General features: G+C 39.7%; 1 protein-coding gene across 11 annotated transcripts in view; it reads left to right on the top strand.

Annotated features, from left to right (window-relative positions):
• The window catches only part of Celf1 (CUGBP Elav-like family member 1), a 77,167-nt gene that overhangs the window by 23,775 nt on the left and 29,092 nt on the right, over positions 1–24,300 (top strand). For 9 of the 11 annotated variants that reach the window (XM_027422598.2, XM_027422596.2, XM_027422597.2 and 6 more), the window contains exon 2: positions 19,895–20,046. The exons of 1 other annotated variant lie outside the window; for it this stretch is intronic. In XM_027422598.2, the coding sequence (XP_027278399.1) occupies positions 19,976–20,046 (71 nt within the window). In that variant the 5' untranslated portion in view covers positions 19,895–19,975. Of the gene's footprint in view, positions 1–19,894; positions 20,047–23,712; positions 23,823–24,300 lie in introns of those variants that run through there. One more of the 11 variants, XM_027422592.2, reaches the window with a different exon arrangement.

Raw genomic sequence — 24,300 nt, 5'->3', positions numbered from 1 at the left:
TGCTGTACATAATGATGGACTTTTGTGTTTATTTTTGCTTAGTTGCTTATACATTGATTAAGTTGTTTTACATAAAATACAGTATACCCACCATAAGCCACTGAAAGCAACCAAAGTTGTTATAACAAAGCTGTTCAGATTCTTTTTTTTTCCCAACTTTTATTTGAATTAGAAACAGGATTGTTTTACATGACAATCTCAGTTCCCTTCTCCCACCTGTCCTCCCCTACTGCCCCCCCCACCAAATTCTTAAAGATTAAATCCACAAGCCACTGTACATCATTAAGACATCTCAGTGACACTTGGCACATCTATTTTGGGAATATGAACGTGCTTTCACATAACTGCTCAAATGTGCTTTTTTATGTTAAGTGACAAAGACAAGGCTCTGTTTTTACATTGGCAGAATATGCAGTGGGATTGAAAATTCAAGTTTGATATTGTTTCACCACATTAAGTTATCATTACTTATATCTGGCAAAAGAAATTTTCAAAATTCCTAGAAGTTAAATTCTAAAAAAAAAAAAAATATATTATTTATGTTGAACCATGTATGTCTTCACACTTTGACTTTTCTTTATAAATTTTAGGGAGAGTGTTTGGGGGCGCCTACTTAGGATTGTTATGATAGTCCCACCACACATTTCCCTGTATTGAGAAGCCAGTACTGATTTCCTCAGCAGTCCCTTTGATGGCAAGATGATATGGTAGTGTTCCTTGGCCAAGGACTATAAGTCATCAGTATTTCTAGTCCTGCCTTTTTGCTTCCAGGCTGGCCTCCTAAAGATATATAGCTGAGGGTGACCTTGAACTTAAGAACATCCTACATTTACCTCCCAAGTGTTCTTTCCCTTTTTTCTTTGTTTGTTTAAAATAGTAGTTTAAAGCTGGGCGGTGGTGGTATCTTTGACTGTAGCACCAAAGGTCAGCCTGGTATACAGAGAGAAACCCTGTCTGGAAAAAAAAAAATAAAAAGTTTTTCAATGACTTTGAGTGAGTGTTGAATTACCAGTGTGTGTGTGGGTGCCTATGCAGCACTTGGGAGGCAGAGGTAGGGGACAGCCAGGAATACACAGAAAACCCCTTGCCTCAAAATAAACTGTTCCAAGCCGGGCATTGGTGGCGAATGCCTTTGATCCCAGGAAGAGGTAGGCAGAGGCAGGCGGATCTCTGTGAGTTCGAGGCCAGCCTGGTCTACAGAGTGCCAGGATAGGCTTCAAAGCTACACAGAGAAACCCTGTCTCGAAAAACCAAAACCAAAACCAAAAACAAACAAAAAACCAACAACAAAACCCCACCTATTCCAAATCTGCATTTCCCACATTGAAGACACTGAAGGTAGGCTCTATGGAATAAACTCGAAGCCTGCCATTGTGCTCTCTCTCCTTCTACCATCCCTCTCTGGAGACGGGGTTTCTCTGTGTAGTCCTGGTTGTCTTGGAACTCAAGACTGGCCTTGAACTCACAGAGATCCTCCTGCCTCTGCCTCCTGAGTGCCAGGATTAAAGGTGTGCTGCTCCTCCTCCTCCTCCTCCTCCTCACCACCACCACCACCACCACCACCACACACCACCACCACCACCACCACCACCACCACCACCACCACCACCGAGCTCTGCTTCTGTTTATCTGAAGGGTGTGAACACAGAATGCTTGTGTGAGAGATAATTGCCCTTTCACTAATGGCCCCCTTTCAACAACCATGTATGGGTAAAGCTGCTCAGTTCTCTGCTCCTCCCTCACACTGCGGAGCAGAGGCTGCTCTACGGAAGCTGCTGCTCCACTTTGCAGCTTTCTATATTTGTACAGCAACAGCAGGAGCAGCCCACTAGCTAGGCAGTGCAGTTATACTGTGCACCCACATTGCCTCAGACCTGCTCAGGATTCAGCCAGGGCTTGAAGTTTGTGTTTTTAACGTGCGTCCATCTGTCTGTCTGTGTACATTTTTGTGGAAGACTAAGGTTTTCAAGTAAAGAGGTGACTTGTTTGTCTTTTTTTGGTTTGATTTATTGAGGTTTGTTAGTTACAAATTGTAGAGAACTGAAATTTGGGACTGGGTGGAGGAAAGATTTGTAGTCTGCTAACAGTATCTTGAGGAGCAGATGCCAGGCTGGTGAATTTAGTGTCAGGGTGTCTCTGAGCTACATTAGAAACATGGCTCACTGAAGAAGTGCTTTGTTGTTTTGTTTTGCTTTTTAAAACAAATCATAAAGATCAGTTCTTAAGGGTGGGACTGAACATATTTTCTGACATAAATTTTGAACATAAAAAGCTGAGAAACCAGCTCGATAAAGATTTTGTGTTTATCTCTTTGGGAGAGGGTGTAGTTGGACTGTTAATTTGGCCTTTTGCTGAGAAGAGTTGTGGAGAATGCCTGGTTATTTTTGGTTTTGCAGCTACCTATACTGTTATGTGGATTCACAATGCCTTGCAAAGTTTTGCCTAACAGGTCTTGTAATGCCTTGTGATACCATATCTATTTAGGGGGTAGAGGGGACATAATCTATATAGGCAATTTTCTAAGCTACTAATGATGATACTGTTTTAAGAGACTTTGCTGCCTTGTTCTGAGATCATTTTAATTACTTAATTCAGTTGGAGTTAACCAGGTAACTTCAATCTTGATCACCTCATCTAAAGTGAAGTTCTTTGTTTTACTGGCTCCTTTTACTTCCTTCCCCCACTGTATCCCCATGAGTCACGGCCTGTAGAGCTGGGAGTAGAACTTGTCAGCTGAGGGGAACGAGACAGTTTGCTGTACATGTTTATAACTATGGCTTATTCGGAGATGAAAAAACTTTAAATGCTGGAAAAACAGCATTACTGAGTTGACTTCTATCTGCAGAATTCCTTGGCTATTCAGTGTTATGTATTCTGTCTTTGAAGACTAAGTCTGGTGGGGGCTTCTCTCATGGGTCCTGTATATTTCAGGATATTCTAAAAGTATTTGCTATAACAATATGTTTGTTGGCTTAATCTCCCTTGCAAGTTTTTAGTGCTCATTGCATTGTCCTGTTCTATGATTTTCTCATTGATACTATGAACTATTATGTAGGGGCTTGTGTTAAAGGTTACAATCAGGAACAGCTCTGTTGTTGTTTGAGACAGAGTCTCATCATGTAGCTCTGGCTGTACTGGAACTTACCATGTAGACCAGACTGGCCTCCAACTCACAACTCTTGGTTTTACAGCTCAGCCTCGGCAACTAATACCATGGTAGCACATTTATGTTATAGTTTTTCTCCCACTCCCCTTTGGTCTTTAAAAAAATATTTTTATAATTTTCCTGCTCTCATTGGTGTTGTTATTATTGTTGTTGTTAGTTTGGTTTTTCAAAACAAGATTTCTCTGTAGCCCTGGTTGTCCTGTAACTCACTCTGTAGACCAAGCTGGACTTAGATCTTCCTGCCTCCCAAGTGCCAACATGTTCAATCCCTGGCCTTATTTATGTGTATCTACTTTGAAAGCTTCTACAGACTTATTTTGATATGATAAGGGGGGTAAATAAATTTCAAGGAGGAAGAGAAATTGAGCTGGTGAGGAGGCTCAGTGGTTAAGAAATCTGGCTGCTTCCCCAGAGGACCTGGGTTCAATTCCCAGCACCCACATGACAGCTCACAGCACTTTGAAACCCCAGTTTTAGAGGATGTAATACCCTTTTCTGACCTCCGTGGGCACCAGGCATACACAGAGTGCACATATTTACTTGGAGACAAAACACTCACAAAATGAAAAATATCATTATTTGCTCATTTTGGGGGTGACGGTATTGGTTCAAGACAGGGTTTCTTTGTGTAATCTTGGCTGTCCTGGAACTGTGTAGAACAGGTTGGCCTCAAACTCACAGAGCTCTGTTTGTGTCTGCCTCTCAAGTGCTAGGGTTAAAGCACACATGGCCACCACCAGACCAAAAAAAAAATTAAATGCACTAGCCGGGCGTTGGTGGCGCACGCCTTTAATCCCAGCACTCAGGAGGCAGAGGCAGGAGGATCTCTGTGAGTTCAAGGCCAGCCTGGTCTCCAGAGCGAGTGCCAGGATAGGCTCCAAAGCTACACAGAGAAACCCTGTCTCAAAAAACCAAAAAAAAAAAAAAAAAAAAAAAAAAGAAAGAAAGAAATGCACTTAGGACTAGTGGTCCAATATTGAATAATGAGAATTGCTGTATTCCTATTAGATGCTAACAGGTCCAGTTGGGGCCTAAGCATTGCCTACTTACCTGTTTTCCCTTCCCTCTAATGAGAAATATTTCCACTGAATCCCAGGTCTCTCGTTTCTCAATACATGGACCTGACCTTTTCATTTTATATGTTTGGATGTTTTGCCTGCATGTTTGCCTGTATCATTGTATGTATGCCATGCCTGGAGAAGCCAGAAGGTGTTAAACTCCTTGGAACTAGAATTACATAGTTACAAGCCCTCATGTGGATGCTGGTGTTGAACCCAGGTCCTCTGGCAGAGCAGCCAGTGCTGTTAAGCCGTCTCTCTACCCTCAAACTACTGGGTTTTTTTGTTTTTGTTTTTTTGTTTGTTTGTTTGGTATCCTGTTTAACTTTGCTAAGTGTACAGCAGAGGTGGAGTCTTTAGGGTCTTTTCAGTGTAGGATCATACCTCCTACAAATAATACTTTTACTTCTTATTTGTATCCTTGTTCTTTCTAACCAGGTAACCATTTTGAAGAGATATAACTATCTTTAAGGCTTTCTTAGACTTAACCTTCCACACACACCAAATTTAGGATCTAGAGTAACAATAGTAAATGCTTATTTTTGCTTATTTGAGTATTTTCTGTGTCTTACATGATGTACATTCAAATCTTTTTCTTTTTTTTCTTTTTGGTTTTTCAAGGCAGGGTTTCTCAGCTTTGGAGGCTGTCCTGGAACTCACTCTATAGACCAGGCTGGCCTAGAACTCAGAGATCTACCTGCCTCTGCCTCCTGAGTGTTGGGATTAAAGTCATACACCACCACCCCCTAGCTGTAACCATTTTTCACATGAGAAAATACATAAAGATGTTTCACAAGCTGGGCCATGGTGGCACATGCCTTTAATCCCATCACTTGGGAGGCAGAGACTGGGGGACCGCCGAGTTCAAGGCCAGCCTGGTCTACAGAGTGAGTTCCAGGATAGTCAGGGCTACACAGAGAAACCCTGTCTCAAAAAACAAATGCAACAACAACGAAAAGATTTAACAATTTCACAAAGCTACTGAGGATATAGGCATGTAGCTCAGTTTGTAGAGTGCTTACCTAGCATTTTGAAAACACTGGGATTACTTAGCACCCCATTAACTTATCATGATACCATATGCCTGTACTTTAAGCACTTAGGAGGTAGGGATAGAAGAGTAACAAGTGTATGGTCTTTGTACAATATATGGTGAGTTAGAGGCTAGTTGGAATATGTGAGCATGTTTCGAAAAGAAAAGAGGCTGATGAGATAGATGACTCTGTGGGTAAAGGCACTTTCACAAAAGCCTGGCAAGTGAGTTTAATCCCTCCTGGAACCCATGTAAAGGAGGAAAAAGAGAACCAACTCCAAAGTTGTCATTTACTTCCACACACATGCATGGCATTTAGCTTCTCCTTTCAAAGAGACAAATCAATGTTCACAAAGTTACCTAGTTAGTACCAAAACCGGAAAATATCTTAGGAGTCTAGTTATGATTCTAGAGTTGGGGTAGGATACACCATGTTTATAGTAAATATGTAGTGGATTTGGTTTTGTTCGTTTGTTTTTTGGTATTGGAGATTGAATTTAGAGTCACATGTACACAAGGCAAGCACTTTGCCATTGAGTTACAATCTAATACACACACACACATTTATTTTTATCATGTCATTGAGACATGGCCTCAAATTCATTATGTAGTCAAAGATGGCCTTCAACACTTGATCCTGCATCTAATTCTGTCTCTCTCATGATAGGATTATATCTATTATATCTATAAGTCTATGCCACCATGTTGAGTTTATAGTGTGTTAGTATTTGAACTCAGGGCTTCGTGCTTGCTGGTTAAGCGCTCTGCCGACTGAGCTGTATCTCCAGCCCCTTCTTTCTTTAATTTCCCCTTGCACTATAAACATCTCTTGGAGATGCCTTTATGAAAGGTCATGAAATGGAAGGACTAGCAAATTTTGCTTGGTCCAAAACTATGAATTTTGTCAGGATAACAGGGCTCTGTTCACAAGAAGTGATATTAAAGGGTTTTGTGGTTGATCATGTAATTGCCATGGAGTATAACAAAAATACTATTCTATCTAGAACATGATAAACAATTAAAAAAAACATGATAAACAATTAGACAGGTGAATAAGAATGAGTTGTTTTTAAGCTGGGAAGTGGTGACAGACACCTTTAATCCCAGCACTTTGGAGGCAGAGGCAGGCGATCTCTTGAGTTTGAGGCCAGCCTTGTCTACAAGAGTGAGTTCCAGGATAGCCAGGGCTATATAGAGAAACTCTGTCTCAGGAGACCAAAAAAACAAAACAAAACAAAAACAAAAAACAAAAAACCCAACAACCCCAAACAGCCATGTGTGGTAGCACATGACTGATTTCACCACTTGGGAGGCTGAGATAAGAAGCTAGCCAGGAGTAGGTATCAAGTTCAGGCCCGTCTGGATAGTGTAGCATAACCCAGTCTCAGGTAAACACACAACAGAACCCACTGTTGTCGGCAAGTTTTTTTTTTTTTAATTTATTTTTTATTGTATGTGCATTGATGTTTTGCCTAGCATATATGTCTGTGAGGGTATTAGATCCCCTGGAACTGGAATTAGAGACAATTGTGAGCTGCCATGTGGGTGCTGAGAATTGAACCTGGGTCCTGGAAAAGCAGCCATATATATCGAGACAGGGTTTCTCTGTGTAGCCATGGTAGTCCTGGAACTCTCTATAGAACAGGTTGGCCATGAACTCAGAGATCCTCTGCCTTTGTTGGAATTAAAGGTGTGAGCTACCATTCATTGCCCTGCAAAAAAAATTTTGCGTTCCAAATTAATGATTGCACTTGTGTATGGTCTCTCTTTTTGTTTGTGTGTTTGTTTCTAATGCAAGTCATAGTTTATTAACATGTTCATGAAAGCAGGAAATGAGCCCTTTTCTTTGTGTTTTCCTTAGTTCTAAAATAGTGGATATTTTTTTCTATCTGTCTCTGTGAATATATGTGTATGCATGCATGTGGAGGCCAGAAGGCATCAGAGTCCATGGAGCTGGAGTTATAGGCCATTATGAGCCACCTAGGATTTGGGTGCTGGAACCAAACTCAGTCACCTAGAAATAAATGCAAGGACTCTTAAACTTGATCAACTTTCCAGCCCTGGGTTCTTTTTTCATTGGTAGAGCTGTTTTATTTTTTTCTTTTTTCTTTTTTGGTTTTTTGAGACAGGGTTTCTCTGTGTAGCTTTGGAGCCTATCCCAGCACTCACTAGTATTAAAGGTGTGTGCCACCAATGCCCGGCGGTAGAGCTGTTTTCTAAAGAACTAGTTTTTATGAAAATGAAATCAAATCACTGACAACTTTAATTTTGTGGAACAGTCAAGATATTTTAAGGAGTGATTTGAAGGAGGTGTTGCAAATCCTATAAGTGAGTATTTAAATGTGAGAAGTTCTTTTAGGAACACAATTGCAAAGTGATGAAAACATAATAATTGAACTCACTTTTCAAAAAATAATGTAGAAAAAGATACTTGGAGTGTGTTCTTAGATTGTTCATCCTTAGAAGTGTCCCCTCCCTACTGATTAATGAAAGCAAGATTTACCACCCCCACCCCCCACCCCGTTGTTGCTGTTGTTTTCCATAGGGTCTTTGTTTATAGCCTAGCATGTCTTGGAACTCACTATATTAGCCCACCCAGACTAGCTCTTAAACTCATAATCTTCCTACTTCTGTTTACTGGATGCTGAAGATTACAGATATGCGCTACAAGTGGTGGAGGCGAGGCACTGAAAAGGGACTTTATTTGTGTTTTATTGAGATGTGCCAAAACAGAAAGACAAGGAGGTTTCCTACTTCTTAGCAAAACAAGGCAGCCATCCTGCTTGAGTGCCCATGTTTGGGAGGGTGGTGGGGACAGATAGTATATATAGGCAGGTTTCTTGGCTACTTGCTTGGTCAAAGTTTTAGAGGTGGTAGAAGTTCCATGCTAGGTGCTGAGGAAGAGCTGGTGTGTATTGTCTGCTTTGTATATTCCTGCCTAAAAGGTGAATGAGCAATTGCAGTGAGAAGGTAGTGTTATGCTGGATAATATGGGGGTAAAGGAAAGGCAGAAGCTGGGACTTGGATGACAAAGCCTACAGTTGGATCTAAACCTCCTTCTGAGATTAGGGAGGAAAAGGGAAGATGTAGTGTGAGAAACAGGATTCCAGATCATTCTCTAGAGCTGTCAAGTATGGTATTTCTGTACTGTAGGCTTTTTGTGTTTAAACTTAAAGCTGCTTTGATTTTTTTTTTTTTTGAGTGATTAGACCAAAAGCTATAATTTTTTTTAAAAAAACATACTATCTTAGCCAGGTGGTGGCGGCGCATGCCTTTAGTCCTAGCAGAAGCAACCGGATCTTTTTGAGTTCGAGACCAGCCTGGTCTACAAGTGCCAGTTCCGCCTCCAAAGCTACACAGAGAAAACCCTGTCTTGAACCCGCCCCCCCCCCCCAAAAAAATCCTGTCTCAACCAAAAAAAGAAAAAAAGGTTGTTGAATAGGTTACATATCCACATGTCTACTTCTGTAGCTATTCATCTTTCTGTTTCCATTCAAGCCACGAATGATTCTTATATAAATAGATCCTGATCACCTTTTAAAAAATATCGCTCTATTTTAAGGCTATACTACAATATATTTTATCAGACTTAAATTGATGGTGGTTTTTTAGGTTTTGCTGTTGTAGACAGTGTTCTTTTGAATGCCCTTGTCCATACTTTGCACATATCAGGTACAAGTTTATTTGCATACTATTTTTCAAGAACCAGAACCTCCAGACTTAAAAATTATGCCCAGTTTTCAGTATTAATTAGATACTTAGAAAATTCCTTTTTGTAGTTTACAAATGATAATATTCATTAAGGGTGTTATTAATAGGTGGGCTAACAAGATGGCTCAGTGGGTAAGATCACTAACTGCCAATTCTGACAGCCTGAATTTGGTCTTGGGAATGTACACACACTAAATAAATAATTGTAAATTTTGAATGTGGTAATTGTCAAACTATTACCTTGTAAGCAGTTAATAGAATGAACCATAAGACCTGAAATATTTGGACAGTATTAAAAAACTTCCTTTTAAAACTTTTAATTATTTATATTTATGGCTGTGTATGCACAGACAGTTGTGAGTTGCCTTGTGGGTGCTGACAACTGAACCTGGATCTTCTGAAATAGCCAGTACTCTTAACCACTGGGCCATTTCTCCAGTCTGAGGAACTTTGTTAAAATGAGCGTAGTTATCAGATCTGGTAATCAGGAAAGTGATAAGTTCTCTGGAAGAGGTAAGAATAGCCACTCTGAAACTTTATCTTTCATTCTTGGATGGGCAAACCTTTGCCAATGGCCTACATGTGGAGCTCCTGGGGCAACTGTGGAGAAGCCATACTTTCCCTCTTCACCTTGTTGGTCTCAGATTGGAGAGATTACAGCACATCGCCTTCAATGTCTTAGCCAGCTCGCTTGCTGTACTCTTAAACTTCTGAAGAATTTATGGTTCCTGAATCTATAAATCATTTCTTAATTTAACCTATTTATGATCCTTAGCAAGTCGAAAAGTGTTTAGTGTCTAGGTCCTGTTCAGATCCTTTTTCTTAAGCAACTCACACTCCTGAGATCAGCTGATTGTCAGAATTACCTGTAAATTCCAGGCAGTAGTTATATCTAAAGTTTACTAATGACATTAAGAAAATACAAGCAAATCAGATTTAAAGCTGGATGTGGTGTCACACACCTTTAATCCCAACACTGGGAAGCAGAGGCTGGCTGATCTCGAGTCCAAGGTGAGCCTGGTTTACAGAGGGAATTCCAGGACAACCAGGACAGGGAAACCCTGTCTCAAAAAACCAAAACAAAATAAACAAAACCCCCACCAAAACCAAAAGTGAAACCAGACGTACATGGAGGTTTACACATGTAATCTCAGAACCTCGGAGGGGGAGGTAGGAGGATTGATAATAAATTCAAGGCCAGCATAGTCAATATAGCAGATTTCCAGCCATCAAACTATAATTAATTCCTCAGCTCTAGCACAGTGATCCAATAAAGCTCAGCTCCAGTGATTGGTTGTGGAGTTAGAGTCATTGAATTCACTCTCTTTAGTGTACTTAACTGGAAAGTGGGGCTAAAAAATACTGAAGAATTGCATTGGAAGCCAGCATAGTTTAGCATGTATGTATTTCCAGCCTCTTGGAAGGCTGAGGCAGGAGAATCTCATTTTCAAGTCTAGTCTTAGCTGTATAGCAATATCCTGCCAAACAAATAATAGATAAGAAATCTCTGAACAGACTGGAAAATAATTTTTATAAAGCCATTTCTAGAACATTGCGTATGACAGTAATTCCTTAGAGACATCAAGAGTATAAGGTAACTTTAAAAGCAACTATGACTTTTGAAAAAAATTATTCATATTCTGCCTACATGATACTAACATATGGTGTAGTCCTGATGAGCTTCACAAGTGGGTGGAAATCAAAATGCATTGGAGAGAAGAGCAGTGGTGATTCACTAGATTTGGCCTTCTGGCAGGACAGTGAAATTAAAGAGAACTTGGTAGCCGTAGAACATGCCAGATTTGAGCAAATAATACAGGGTATTGTGGAAAAGTCAAATGATAGAGTCCTTTGTTTTTAGATTAAGTGCTTTGTCATCAGAATCCTTCTCTAGAGCCTTCCCTTCTTCTGAACTTTGGAACACTGAATTCAAGCTAGAATGATAGAAAAACGGTAATGCAACAGCCTTCATTCTGCTTTGGGTACCTCATTTTAGCTGCTGCATGCAAGTTGCTGCATGCCACATTTTCTTTTGTCCACTACTGAGAGTGCTTCTGTGAGATGGAAACAGGAAGAGGCATAGAAAAAAAGACATTTGTTTCCCTTTATACTTAATGTCCCTCAATGCCAAATGGAGTTGTATAGTGGAGAACAGAGATGGGATTTGACAGTTACTTTGAGAATAATTGAGGATTGGAAAAGATTTTAAAATTAAGATCTTGGTGTGTGGTGTGGGTGTGTGTGTGTGTGTGTGTGTGTGTGTGTGTGTGTGTGTGTGTGTGTGTGTGTGTGTGTTTGAGTATAAACATTGAAGTCAGAGGACAACTTTTGGGGGTCAGTTCTGATTGTCCGTCTTGTTGAAGCAAGGTCTTTCATACTACAGGCTTGGTCAGCACACAACTCTGTGGGGACAGTTGTCCTTGGTGATTTTCCAGGCTTGAGCATCTATGTCACTGGCTTTTCTTACATGAGTTCCAGGGATAAAACTCAAATTGTTAGGTTTACGTGAGAAGTGCTTTTACCCAGTTAGCCATCTTACTGGCCTAGGAAGGATTTTTCCCCCTAAAGCTTTATTGGTGTGTGCTCATGTATGTGCACATGCCTTTGTGTTTGCACATGTTTGTGCAGGTTCCCACAGGAAACAGAAAAGGAAAGAGTGCTTTTTGCAAGTCTTTTCTGTTACGTCTTTCTTACAGTTAAAAATTTGTATAACAGTTTGATTGCATTTGGTATCTTGGTACAGATTTAAAAAAAAATTAGAGATACTACCTTTTGTAAGCCAAGTCATGCGTTGCAGACCAGGCTGGCCTGGAACTCACAGAGATCTGCCTGCCTCTGCCTCCTGACACACACGCGTACCCTTTCACCCCTCCCCCCTTGCCCTATCCTTTGTGTTTTGTGACAAAGGCTCATGTTGTTCAGGCTGGCCTTGAACTTCTGGTTCTCCCAACTCTACTTCCTGTGCTGAGTTTACAGGTCTGTTCCACTATGCCTGACCATTTTCCTGCTTTAAAGGTGGTAGGAAGACAAAGCTTTTCAACACAATGCTTATGAATGCATAACACTAGTTATTGTCCTTACCTTCCAGGTAAGGGTTCACTGTACAAGACAGTGTTTATTCTTTTTGTAGGGCTGCTTTAGTTTTTACTTGAACAAATCTTTGCAGCCAGGCTTAATGGTGAATGCTTGTATTCTCGGTCCTTGGGAAGTGGAGACAGGAGGATCATTGTAAGTCTGAGGGTGTGAAAAGTCTTTGCTTGTCTTAGTATCAGTTGATGGAGTGGTATTGAGGAATTGAACTAGGCTTCACACATGCTTTTGCCCACCGAGCTACACCTCTGAGGGACCCTGTCTGCTTTAAGGAACTCATGATTTTCTCTGAGCTAGATAGGTAGGCTATTCCTAATTCCGTAAGCGTTGCTATATTCTCTGGGTTCTAGTAAATGTCCCTCACACTTTCATATTTGGGCCTTAACAACCCAGGCTTTCCTTTTGCTCTTGGTGTACTGGAGATTTCCTGACTATAATGCAGTCTGATAAGTCTCATGCCTACCAGGCATGATACCTGTGATTGCAGCAATTGGGCAGCTGAGGCAATATTTGGGAGTCATCTTGGGCTGCATAGTGAGTTCAAGGCCATTTTGGAGTACAGTATGAGACAGTCTTGACAAAGAATAAGTTACGTAGTTAGCAATGTTCTAAAAACGGTTTCACTCAGTTTGGGGAACTGTCTCCTCACCTTTCTTTGTTCTTTAAATCCCATGGAACATCATTAGTAATAGAAATTTGACTTGGTCCCCACTCTTCCCACTAACTGCTACTCCTGAGTCCTCTCCAGACTCATTGTCTATATAAAAGCTGGGACCTCCTGCATTATGGTTGCATTTCTTTTTTTTGTTTTGTTTTTTTGTTTTTTGTTTTTGTTTTGTTTTTCGAGACAGGGTTTCCCTGTGGCTTTGGAGGCTGTTCTGGAACTAGCTCTTTGTAGACCAGGCTGGTCTCGAACTCACAGAGATCCGCCTACCTCTGCCTCTGAGTGGTGGGATTAAAGGCGTGTGCCAGCAACGCCCGGCTATGGTTGCATGTCAAAAAACAGGTGCAGATTATCTTCCTAAGCACCTGAATTCTTAGAGAAGTTCCACCCTAAATGGTGATACTGGATAAGATTGTACATTTAGTAAATGGAAGCTCCTTTCTTGTTAGTAACTTTTTCTCTTTGGTGTTAGGAATGAAGTCAGACTTTGTATATGCTGAACCTATGTTCTACCACTGATAAGATTGTGCATTTAGGGACTGAAGAGATGGCTCAGAGGTTAAGAGCGCTGGCTGCTCTTCCAGAGGTCCTGAGTTCAATTCCCACCAACCACATGGTGTTTCACAACCATCTGTAATGAGATCTGGTGCCCTCTTCTGGTGTACAAGCATGCATGCAGATAACTGTATACATAAAAATAAATAAAATCTAAAAAAAAATAAAAATAAAAAAATTGTGCATTTAGTAAATGGAAGCTTTCTTGTTAGTGACCTTTTCTCTTTGGTGCTAGGAATGAAGTCAGACTTTGTATATGCTGAACCTATGTTCTACCACTGAACTAAATCTCCAGACTCCCCCTTTAGTAATGTTTTGTTTTGTTGAGTCCGTCTCACTTTGTTGCTCAGGCTGGCCTTGAATTTAAGTCAATCTTTCTACCAAGTACTAGAATTAAAGGTGTAAGCCACCAGGTCCTGCTTTCTTCTGTAGCCTTTGATGGTTATAGGCAGGTTCAAGTAAATGCATTTCACAAGTTTTGTTTTCTGTTTGAGACAGGTCTTTCTACATAACTCTTGGCTATCCTGCAACTCACTATGTAGCTAAGGCTAGCCTAGTACTCAGATCTGCCTGCCTCTGCCCCCAGGTGCTAGGATTAAAGTCAAGCTCCATCATGCCTGACTTTACAGTTTTTCTTGCTGCTTTTAGTATGAGTTTTCCTTTTATAATTATTGGAAGCATCATTTCTTTTTTCCAATATGATATTTATAGCACTTTGTTAATCCTAGCTATTTAGGAAGCTGAGGCAGGACTACAAGTTGGAGGGCAGCCCAAATAACTTATTATCCCTATTTCATTTAAAAAAAAAAAAAAAAAAAACTAAGAGGCACGTAGTGGAATGCTTACTTAGCATGCATGATGGCCTGGGTTCAGTTCCAATCACTTCAAAGTAGAAAGAAAAAACTTGAGCACATGTCTTATGCTAGTTAAGAAGAGTCTTTGTTGGGTTGGAGAATGGCTCAATGATGGAGTGCTTGTTGCTCCTTCAAAGATCCAGGTTCAGTTCAAAGTATCTACAAGGTAGCTCCCAACCATATGTAACCAGTTGCAGGAGATCCAACATACTCTTGGCCTCTGTGGGCACCAGAAATCCTCATGGAGTATATACACACACATAAAAACATCCAATCACATAAAACAAAGCAAAACAGTCTATTTTCCAAGAAGGTAGGTCTCATACTTCTAAATCTATCTTGATCTTTCAAAATTCTTAACTTTTCAGTGAGAAATTGTCCTTCATGACTTTCAGCAGTACCCTGACTATAGATGGACAAAATTACAGCTGGAAGGAGTTATAAATGGAAGTTAGAAATTGGGGCTGTTACAGAATCAATTTCTACTAGTAAAATTATTCAATAATGTTTAAAAATAAGGCATATTGGTTTTGTGGTTCCTTTCTTTGCTTTTACCTTCAATTACTTCCTCATCTTCTGATTATTTTGGTTTTAGTGGTTCACCACCACCCTAGGGCCATCAAGATGCATTTACAAAGTCAAGAACTTGGTTGCTTTTGAAAGGGTTATGCTTAACACCTACCTATTCAGGAAAATTGCTTTGAGGAAAACAATAGTATCCTCTCCACATTAATAACATGGTATTACATATAATTGCAGAGAATTATATACTTTAGCTTTTCTGTAGCCTCCTGTCTCATAGCAGGTGGAGTGGCTGGAGTTGTATCTCAGTTGATAGAAGCGCTAGTTTCTATCTCAATCATTCATAAAGTAGACATAGTTGTGCATGCTTATAGTCCCAATACTGGGGAGCTGAAGGCTGGAAGGTCAGAAGTTCAAGGTCATTCTCAGATACATAGTATTAGGCTAGTCTGGGATGCAGAAGACTGTCTCAATCACGAAAAGAAACAACAAAAATGATTATTCTCCTGATTACCTAAATATACTGAAAATTAGCCTCCAAGTCTTGTTTTGCTATGAGATTAGGGGAGTAAATATCTTTTCAGCCATTTTGTATTTTAATCCAATTTTCAATTGATGTTTTAAAATGAGCTTTGAGCGGAACATATTTGCACACACCTTTGATCCTATTACTCAGCTGAATCTATAGAGCACTTCCAGGACAGCCTTGGCTACACAGTGAAACTCTGTCTCAAGAGAGGGGAGGGGAGGGAAGGAGAGAGAGAAAGAGAAAGAAACACTCCAAAAGAGGTTCTTTGACTTTGCTTTGAATAAGACTAATCTCAGAACAGGGCCTTTCTGCTAGTCTTTGTATTTGCCACTGAGCAAGAAGGAAGAGGGAGAGGGATGATGAAAAACAGGGTAAGGAGACAAAACTTTATAGTTTTCAAAATATATTCTGGTTAGTCTTCTTTCTGCCTTGTCATATTTTCTCAGTATAGCATATATAGAAAGTTTACATGCAGACCAGCTTGTACATTGAACATTGCTTTTTTCATGCATTATTTTAGACTTGAGGCAATTTTTAAAATGTATTTCTTTTTTACTTCACACATACTTCAGAATTGTCTGACTTTTGTTGCACACTCATAAAGATCTTTTGATCTATAGTCATTTTTTTATAATTTTGCAAAATACTACTACTACTACTACTACTACTACTACTACTAATAATAATAATAATAATAATGTAGAATGCCACTGAGGTAATTGCCAACTCAGGTCAGCATTTTTTAAATATGTAAGGTACTGGATTGGGAGTTCTAGTAGAGTCACTAATTATATTCATAGTACTTAAAAAAAAAAAAAAGATTGCCAGGTGGTGGTGGTGTACGCCTTTTGTGTGCATACATCTACTTCAGATCAGAAGAGGCCATTGGATCCTCTGGATCTGGAGTTTCAGGCAGTTGAGAACTGCCATACAGGGGTGCTGGAAGCCATTCATTCAGCAGTCTTCTGGAGGAGCAGCAAGTACTCTAAAGCCACTAGCCACTCTTTCCAGCCCCAGAAGTACTTGATTTTTGAAATGGAAGTTCTTTCTAGTTTGGATGTTTTAAGCTAAAATTTTAAGGTCTTCTGGCTGGTTACTTTGAAGTGAAAAATCAATTGCGTCTTTTCTGTATCCCTGTTGTCATCTAATGATCCAACAGGTAGGGAAGAGGGAGGCACACACAATTTTCTTAGTTGTCTAAGCCTATGGCTGTTTTCTAAATATTTTCACTTTTAGCTTTCCTTATATAACTTGATGTTTAATGATGTACGTTTTCTTTTTATAATTCAGTGTCAGTCCATAATCTCTTCTGTTCTTACAGAGATAGCCACACTTTATGTTACCACTTTTTCAAAGACAGATTGGAGCAAACATAAAATATGTTCGCCTATCATTGTACTCCCTGTTTACATCAGTCAGGGTGGCTATTTGGGGAGCTGGAGAGATGGCTCAGCAGTTAGTACTTTGTTGCTCTTGCAGAGGACCAGTGCCCCACATGGTGGTTCACAACCATCTGTAACTCTGGTTCCAGGGATCCAAAGCTCTCTTCTGACCTTCATGGGCACCAAACATACATGTGGCAAACAATACATGCAAGCAGAATACACATAAAATGAACAAACCAAATAAACAAATGAAAGATGGCTATTTGGACTTGCCTCCTAGGTGTTTGTGTTAGCCATGCTTTTTTTCTTTGCTATGACTTTCTCTACTAATCCAGGTTTTCATTTCCATGCTAAATTTATTCATATGTATATTCTAAATGTAGGGTGTGCTATGAGTTTGGTGTATTATTGTTGTTACTATTATTATTATTATTATTATTATTATTATTATTATTATTATTTGCAATGTTCTTGCTTACTGATCCATCCACCCACCCACCTACCCTCCCTCCCTCTCTTTCTCTCCCCCTCCCTCCCTCCCTCCCTCTAGGGTTTCTCTGTGTATTCCTAACTGTCCTGTCCTGGAACTGACAAAGGTCCACCTGCCTCTGCCATGTGGGTGTTGGGAATCAAATTCCAGTCCTGTGGAAGAGCAGTCAGTGCTCTTAACCACTGAACCATCTCTCTAGTTTCATAAAATGGGTTTTAGTATCAGTGTAATACGTGAAAAACTTGTAGGACCTCCACTCCCCCCAGCCCCCTTTTTAATCTCTATTAAGTAGGCTCTCAGAATTCTTTTGAATAAAGTTCTGTTTTGGTGGGGGGGGGTGTCAATGTTTCTTAGCCCATGGCTTAATGAAAGGAGTATATATCCTATCATACATTGGACAATGCCTAGCGATTCAGTTATATCTCCCATGTTTAAGTACTCCCCCTTTATTAATGTAAATACATAATTAGAATTTGTATGTCTTTAATGAATTATAGAAGCATTGCAACAACCAGTGGGATTCCTTATAACTTAATTCCTCTTTAAATGAATTCTTAAACTAAAATTTCTAATTTTATCTTTGACTCAGGAAGTTATTTCTTGAGCCATGTAGCTTTCTATAGGATGAGGAATGTAACCAGTTCCAGTGATTATTATAAGAGGAACTGGGACAAACCTGCCAGTAAGTTAAGCAGTCCCAGCTAGGATTAGCGCCTGCAATCTTGACAGGGATGGTGAACTGGACTGTGGATCGTTTGCAGTCTCGCCTCAGTAGACGTTTACTTGTGCTTCTCTCTTTAATGGAGTTGGAGAAGTATTTTTGCCACTCCCATCTCCAAAATTGACTTTCAGAATCCAATTTTAGACAAAATAGAAAAATTATTCTCTGTTACAGTTCTAGAAGTGGAGTGTTATGTATGTGGACTTTGGAGAGAAACCCTAGCTTCTGCTTTCTTGAGTCAGGTGTACATTGATACTAGCCATTATTACAGACTATAAGTTTGAAGTCACCTTCTCACATGCTGTCCTTCCTTTTATGATTTGGGAATTTATTATCACTTGTTTGTTTGAGACAGGCAGGGTCTTTTGTATTCCTAGCAAGCAGTCTTTGAAATTGGCGGTGTGGCCGAGGCTCACCTTGAACTGATCATCCTGCCTTTATCTTCAATTGCTAGGCTTACACAGACATGGAACACCAGCCCCACTTCATTTTACTTCTTTTATAATCTGAATATAACAGTTTCCAAAGTTTCCTGTATTGTGAGATGAACTTGGATGAAGTGAAATCTTTGCAATAAGACCATCCTAATGATAAGAATGGAAAGGAAACCTGTGAAATTTGAGAACTTTCAGAGCTAGGTTTTAGAATCATTGCCTAAATATTGAAATACCATCATTTGTTGTTTAGAGGGATGTGGAGCTAAATTGAGAAGGGAGAACACATCTGCCTTGATTGCTAAGTATCTCAATAGCTTACTCACAATGGAATTTTTATGCATGCATTCATCATTCTTGGTTTTAGCAACAGTGTTTTCCCTTTTTAGTACTAGGGATTGAACCCATGTTGTTACACATTCTAGGTAAGTCGTCCACCGGACTATTATATCCCTAGGCCTTAAGGAGGGTAAAACTGTCTCCTTCCCCTGTGTTTTGAATTTGTATCCCTAATAGACAGAGTTCTTTTTCATCATTATTACTAGTGGCTTTTATTTTTTATTTTGTTAGAAAGACCCACAGATGCTAGGAGTAGTGGTGCATTCAGAGACAAGTTGATCTCTGAGTTTGAGGCTAGCCCAGTCTACATAGTCAGTTCCAGGACACCCTATCTATAAAAAAAAAAGTTGTTTCCTAGTATTCTACTAAGAACAAGGCAGAATATTTCTATTCCTTTTAGTTTCTGGCAAGTTAAAATTCAGAATTAGAGGAAGGGGGATCTCTGAGTTCCAGACCAGCCTGGTCTACAAGTGCTAGTTCCAGGACAGCCTCCAAAGCCACAGAGAACAAACCCTGTGTGTATGTGTGTGGGGGGGGGGGGGTGGGTGTATCGGGATTAATGAAGAAATTTTGCCTGCTGCCTAATGAGTGATACTGAACCAGAGTTTTTTGAAGGCTTGTCCAATGAGTGACTGATTTATCACTTTACTCTCAACACTGTTAAAGAGAACAGGACCAGACCAGTGCAGTCCAGTGGAAGTAGTTGGTGAACATCAGGGTTTAGGTGGCCAGTTTGACAACAGCTTGCCTCTGGTGTGCTTCTGTTGGCCTTACTGTTCTTTTGTGACTGTTCTGGGATTAATTTGTACTCAAGAACTGTGCTCATTGCTGTCTTTGACACATGGAAACTAAGTTTAAAACCAAGGCCAACAACCCAGGTCTTTGAAAAGCATTTTTGGACCACATAAAGTGAAGTGGTTTTTTTCTTGATTGGTTACTTTGTTGTTGTTGTTGTTGTTGTTGTCATTGTGTTTTTCCTGTTTGCTTTTTCCTTCAGGTAATTTTAGCTTTGTGGGATCATAAATACAGGGAGGACTTTGGAGGACATGAAACAAGTTTGTGTTTCTTCTGCTTTGTTGGCTACACTATCTTCATGAATCTGACACACTATTTATCTGACAGTGCACTTAGTACTGCTTCGCCAGGGAAAATCACACAAAACAAGCCTGGTGCATCAGCACTTTCATTGTGTGCTGGGCTGAGCCTCCCTTCACATGGTTGGATCCCCATTTTAGTCCAGTACTCCCTTTCCCTGCCCCTTCCCCAGACCTGCCTCTTTCTGTGGCACTTACTGCTGGTTTCCCTGAGCTCCGTTTCCACTTTGTGTTTTTTGTGGGGCCCAGGAAGCTAAAGCTGTGTGTATTTGTGGATCAGACAAGTGCAGCAAGTTATTATCATTGGCTTCTGAAGGGGAGAGTGAGGTGATGGCTGCGTTTAAGTTGGATTTCCTTCCAGAAATGATGGTGGATCATTGCTCTTTGAATTCCAGTCCTGTGTAAGTATTTTTGTTGTCTAATTCTTATCATAAGCAGAGGGAACTGGGCTGTTTTATTATTATTATTACTACTACTACTACCATTGTTATTATTATTATTACTATTATTATTATTATTTGGTGAAACCGGTCCCATAAAAGAGAGAAGAAAAAAATTAGAAAGCCCACATTTAATTCTCTTAATTATTTAGTCTAATTCTCATAAGTGCTAATTGCCTCTAGGATGTAACTAAAATCTTTGCATGAAGGTACACTTGATATGACTAGCAACATCAAGTATGCTGATTCTAATCGCTTCAAACTGTAGCGTTTGTTCATGTAACAGATTCCAAGGTGTTTTTAAAATTGTGGCTTTATTGCTTTGGGTTGGGTTTACAGTATTAAATAATCCTTTGGGAATTGAGCATTCTGTTATTCATTGTATGTATGTATGTATGTGTTTGTTTGCTTATTTATTTATTTATTTATGAATGACAGGGTTTTGTGTAACCCTGGCCGATATACAACTCACTATGTAGCCAAATATGACCTTGAACTCCTGCTTACTCTCCTGAGTGCTGGGATTGCAGGCATGAGCCATGAAGCTCAGTTTTGCTGTACATAGAACCCAGATTAGGCAAACACTCTATCATCCTCAACCCGTTTCTGTTTTTTGAGACAGGGTCTCCCTATATAGCTCAGATTGGTCTCATGATCCTTTACCACAGCTGCTTCGGTGCTAGGTTTATATGCATGTGCCACTAAGCCCTGCTAGTTTTTAACTGTCATACTCTGAAGCTCCTGTCACAGAGAAAACTGGTAGTTAAGTATGGTATTATTTAGTATTGTAGGTATAGTGTTATATAGTGTTTTGACCTGTGAATTATAACTCTGAACCTTAATTTTCTCCCCCTACCTCCTCGGTAATTGAAAAGTAAAGTTCAGCATGTAATTTCAGTAATATTAGGTTATCCTCATCAAAAACAAAACCCAGTAAAACAAAATTAGATCAATTTTGATTGGCAGTTTGTGCAAATAAATTGTGGCTGGTCAGCTAGCCAAAATGTTGGCCTGGCCCTGAGGTCTGGACTTTGTAGAGAATGATCATATTTCCAACCCTGATTTCTGTCAAAACCTGAACTCTGTATTATTTCAGTTACTTTAACCAGTGTCCCCGGTGTCATCACTTTAACTAAGTTCAAAATATCTTGGAACATCAAATAAATGCATCTTTATTGAGAGCCAAGAATGTTAGCAGGAGAACATTCTCTAGGTGAAAGATATTAGTGTGACTCTTTGACATTAGGCCTCCCTGTTCAAATCATACCTCCTAGAGCAATGTGAGTAATAGCGACTTTATGAGATAATTTTGAGAGTCTCTAAGTTAATCATATTGCTCTTTTGCAATGGATAATATGCCTTCTCTATCGTCCTCTAAATCGTAATTTCAATGTGCCTTTTTATGACAGTTCTTTACTATCAAAATGTTATTTTAGCAGTAGTTAAGGGCAAATTACATTAAGTACTAGTATCAAGATTCAGCATGAGTCTGGAGAGATGGCTCAGCGGTTAAGAGTCCTGACTGCTCTTCCAGAGGTCCTGAGTTCAATTCCCAGTACCCACATAGAGGTGCACAACCCCAGTTCCAAGGAACCTGACACCCTTGCAGACATACATGCAAGGAAATAAAAATAAATAAAAAAAAGATTCAGCACGCCAAGTATGCCCATATCTCAGAATATATACTAGCTAAAATTGGAGTTTATAGCTCAAATTACCTTTGCATTCTAGAAGTTTCTTTTTGTGCTTTGCTACTGTCTGTTGTTGAACATTTCAATGTTTTTCTCAGGTCCCCTCAGCCCCTTTCCCCTCTGTTCTTTGGCCTTTTCTTTTTGTGCTAGAAATTAGGTTGCTGAGCAAACCAATGTTCTGAGCTACACTCCATCTTTCAGCCTCTTTGCTTTTTCCTTTCTTTCCTTTTCCTTTTTCTTCATATAGGGCCTCATGTATCCCAGGCTGGCCTCTTAACTTTCTGTGTAGGCAAGGCTGGTGAACTTCTGGTCCTCCTGCCTCTACCTCCTGAGCTTTGTGATGATTGTCATATACTTCTACTTCCAGTTTACATGAACATCACCTGGGACTTAAAAAATCCAGATTAGTTTTTATGTTAAAATAAGGTCTAAGACTGTATTTTAAGTATAATGTATAGTTTTTAATGTATATTGAAGTTTGAAGCAAATGGTTTAATGTGGATATTTTGAATTAATCAAAATGGATTGTTACTTTTTTTTTTTTTTTAATAATCCAAAGTCATTTGCATCTGTTTTCGTGACCCATCTCCACCAAAGCTTTATCAAGCTAATAAGTTCTTTGGCTATTGCCCCTATTCTACAGTTGAGGAACTCAGTTGAGAGAAGTCATAACTTGATTGCTGAATAATTGATGTCAGTCTTGGACTGAATATTCTTTTTTATTGGGGATATACTAGACCGGATATCAGCGAGTAGCTTAAACTTGCATGCCCTTAGATCCACACCACCACAGAATGGCGCTTACAATGAAGGGTGTCTGTGCATGTGCATTTTCTGGTGAGTTTCTGCGTGTGCATGCGGGACCTGTTGGAAATAAAACCCAGGACCTTATACATACTAGATAAGCACTTTACTTGTGACCCAGGATGAAGAATTCTTGAAATTGGTGCATGCTTGCCACCTCTTGAATTATTCACTGAAGCAATTCTTTTAACCAGAGGTTAAATCAGTGATTTGTGATTGGTCGGTTTATAATTTTTCAAAAATTTTTTTACCACACAAGTAGTGAAAGAGCCCTGAAAGCTCCAGGGCTAGATACCCTGTTTCCTGTTCTTGTGCTCAGTATCCCGAGTTCTTCTTTGATCATTTTGAAGTTGTGCTATTCTCCAAGGATTAGGCCCTAAGACCCTATCTAGCTCTCCATTGATTAATTCCCTGTCCTAGCCTGTTTCTCAGGATTTCATCTACAACCCCATAACTTGAATCAAAACCTGTCTATTAGATATCTCTATGTCTGGGTGCTTCCTTACATAAAAGCAGTTTCCCAAATTGTCTGTGACTCATAGTTTTTCTTCCTTACCTCCTTGGAATTCTGTAAACTCTACATCCTAGGAATGTGATGGGATCATGACCGGAAAAATGAAAATGGGAGCAACTCTATACAGAATCCTCCTGGTTTCATGTTCTCTCCCCACCTCAATTTATTTCTTCTTATTTATTCACAGTATACGTATGTGTACACACATACACACACTCTTGAAGGGGTGGAGTTCGGGGTCTACTTTGTTACTTTGTAGCCCTGGTTAGCCTGGGATTCATTGTGTAGATGAGGCTAGCCTTGAACTCACAGACATCTCTTCCTCTGCTAGGATTAAAGAGATGTACTGCCGTGCCTGGCTCATTCTGTTCTTAATTTTTTAGACTGTCTGGCTGTATAGCCCATGTTGACTTCAAACTCATGATGCACCTACCTATACTTGCCCAGTAATGGTGTTGCAGATATGAACATTCCCAGCTGGTTTGCTAGGGTTTTGTTTTGGGGTTTTATTGTGTTTTTTAATAATTAGTTTTTACATTTACATTTTTACATTTACATTTTTTGTTTTGTTTTGTTTTGTTTTTTTCAAAACAGGGTTTCTCTTCTGTAGTGCTGCTATCCTGGAACTCTTAAAGACCAGGCTGGCCTCGAATTCACATAGATCCATCTGCCTCTGCCTTGTGAGTGCTGGGATCAAAGGTGTGCAGTGGCACTGCCTGGCCTGCCAGGTATTTTTTAAGAGAAAAATCTGATAATTTTCTTAGTTGAGTTTAGAGTAGCAAGAGAGTAGTATGTATCTGTAATCCCAGCAGTTAGGAGCTAGAGGCTAGAGAGAAAATCAGGCGTTCAGGATCATCCTTAGCAACATAGGGAGTTCAAGACTTGCCTGGAATATGAGACCCTGTTTTATAAACAAAAGGAAGGAAGGAAAAGAAAAGATCTAGGAATAAAATTCAAGCTCTTAGTGTGTCACAGGAATTCCATCTTCTGGGTCTCTCCAACATACCTCTTTATCTATCTTGATTTCTAATTAATCCCCCCCCTTTATTGATTTCTGTGCTCTTAACTCCCAAGTGTATTTTCTCTTCCTTTCTATCTTCTGTTCTTCATCATGCTTAGGCTTTCAGTCCTACATGCCATATAGCATTGCTCCCATCTTTCATCTTAAATCCTCAGCCCACACTCCTCAAAATAAAGTCAAGTCAT

Source organism: Cricetulus griseus, chromosome 6 (genome assembly GCF_003668045.3).
Source record: "Cricetulus griseus strain 17A/GY chromosome 6, alternate assembly CriGri-PICRH-1.0, whole genome shotgun sequence".
Lineage (NCBI taxonomy): Eukaryota > Metazoa > Chordata > Mammalia > Rodentia > Cricetidae > Cricetulus > Cricetulus griseus.
Note: the sequence above shows the minus strand (reverse complement) of the source record. Positions and strands in the feature narration are given on the sequence as shown.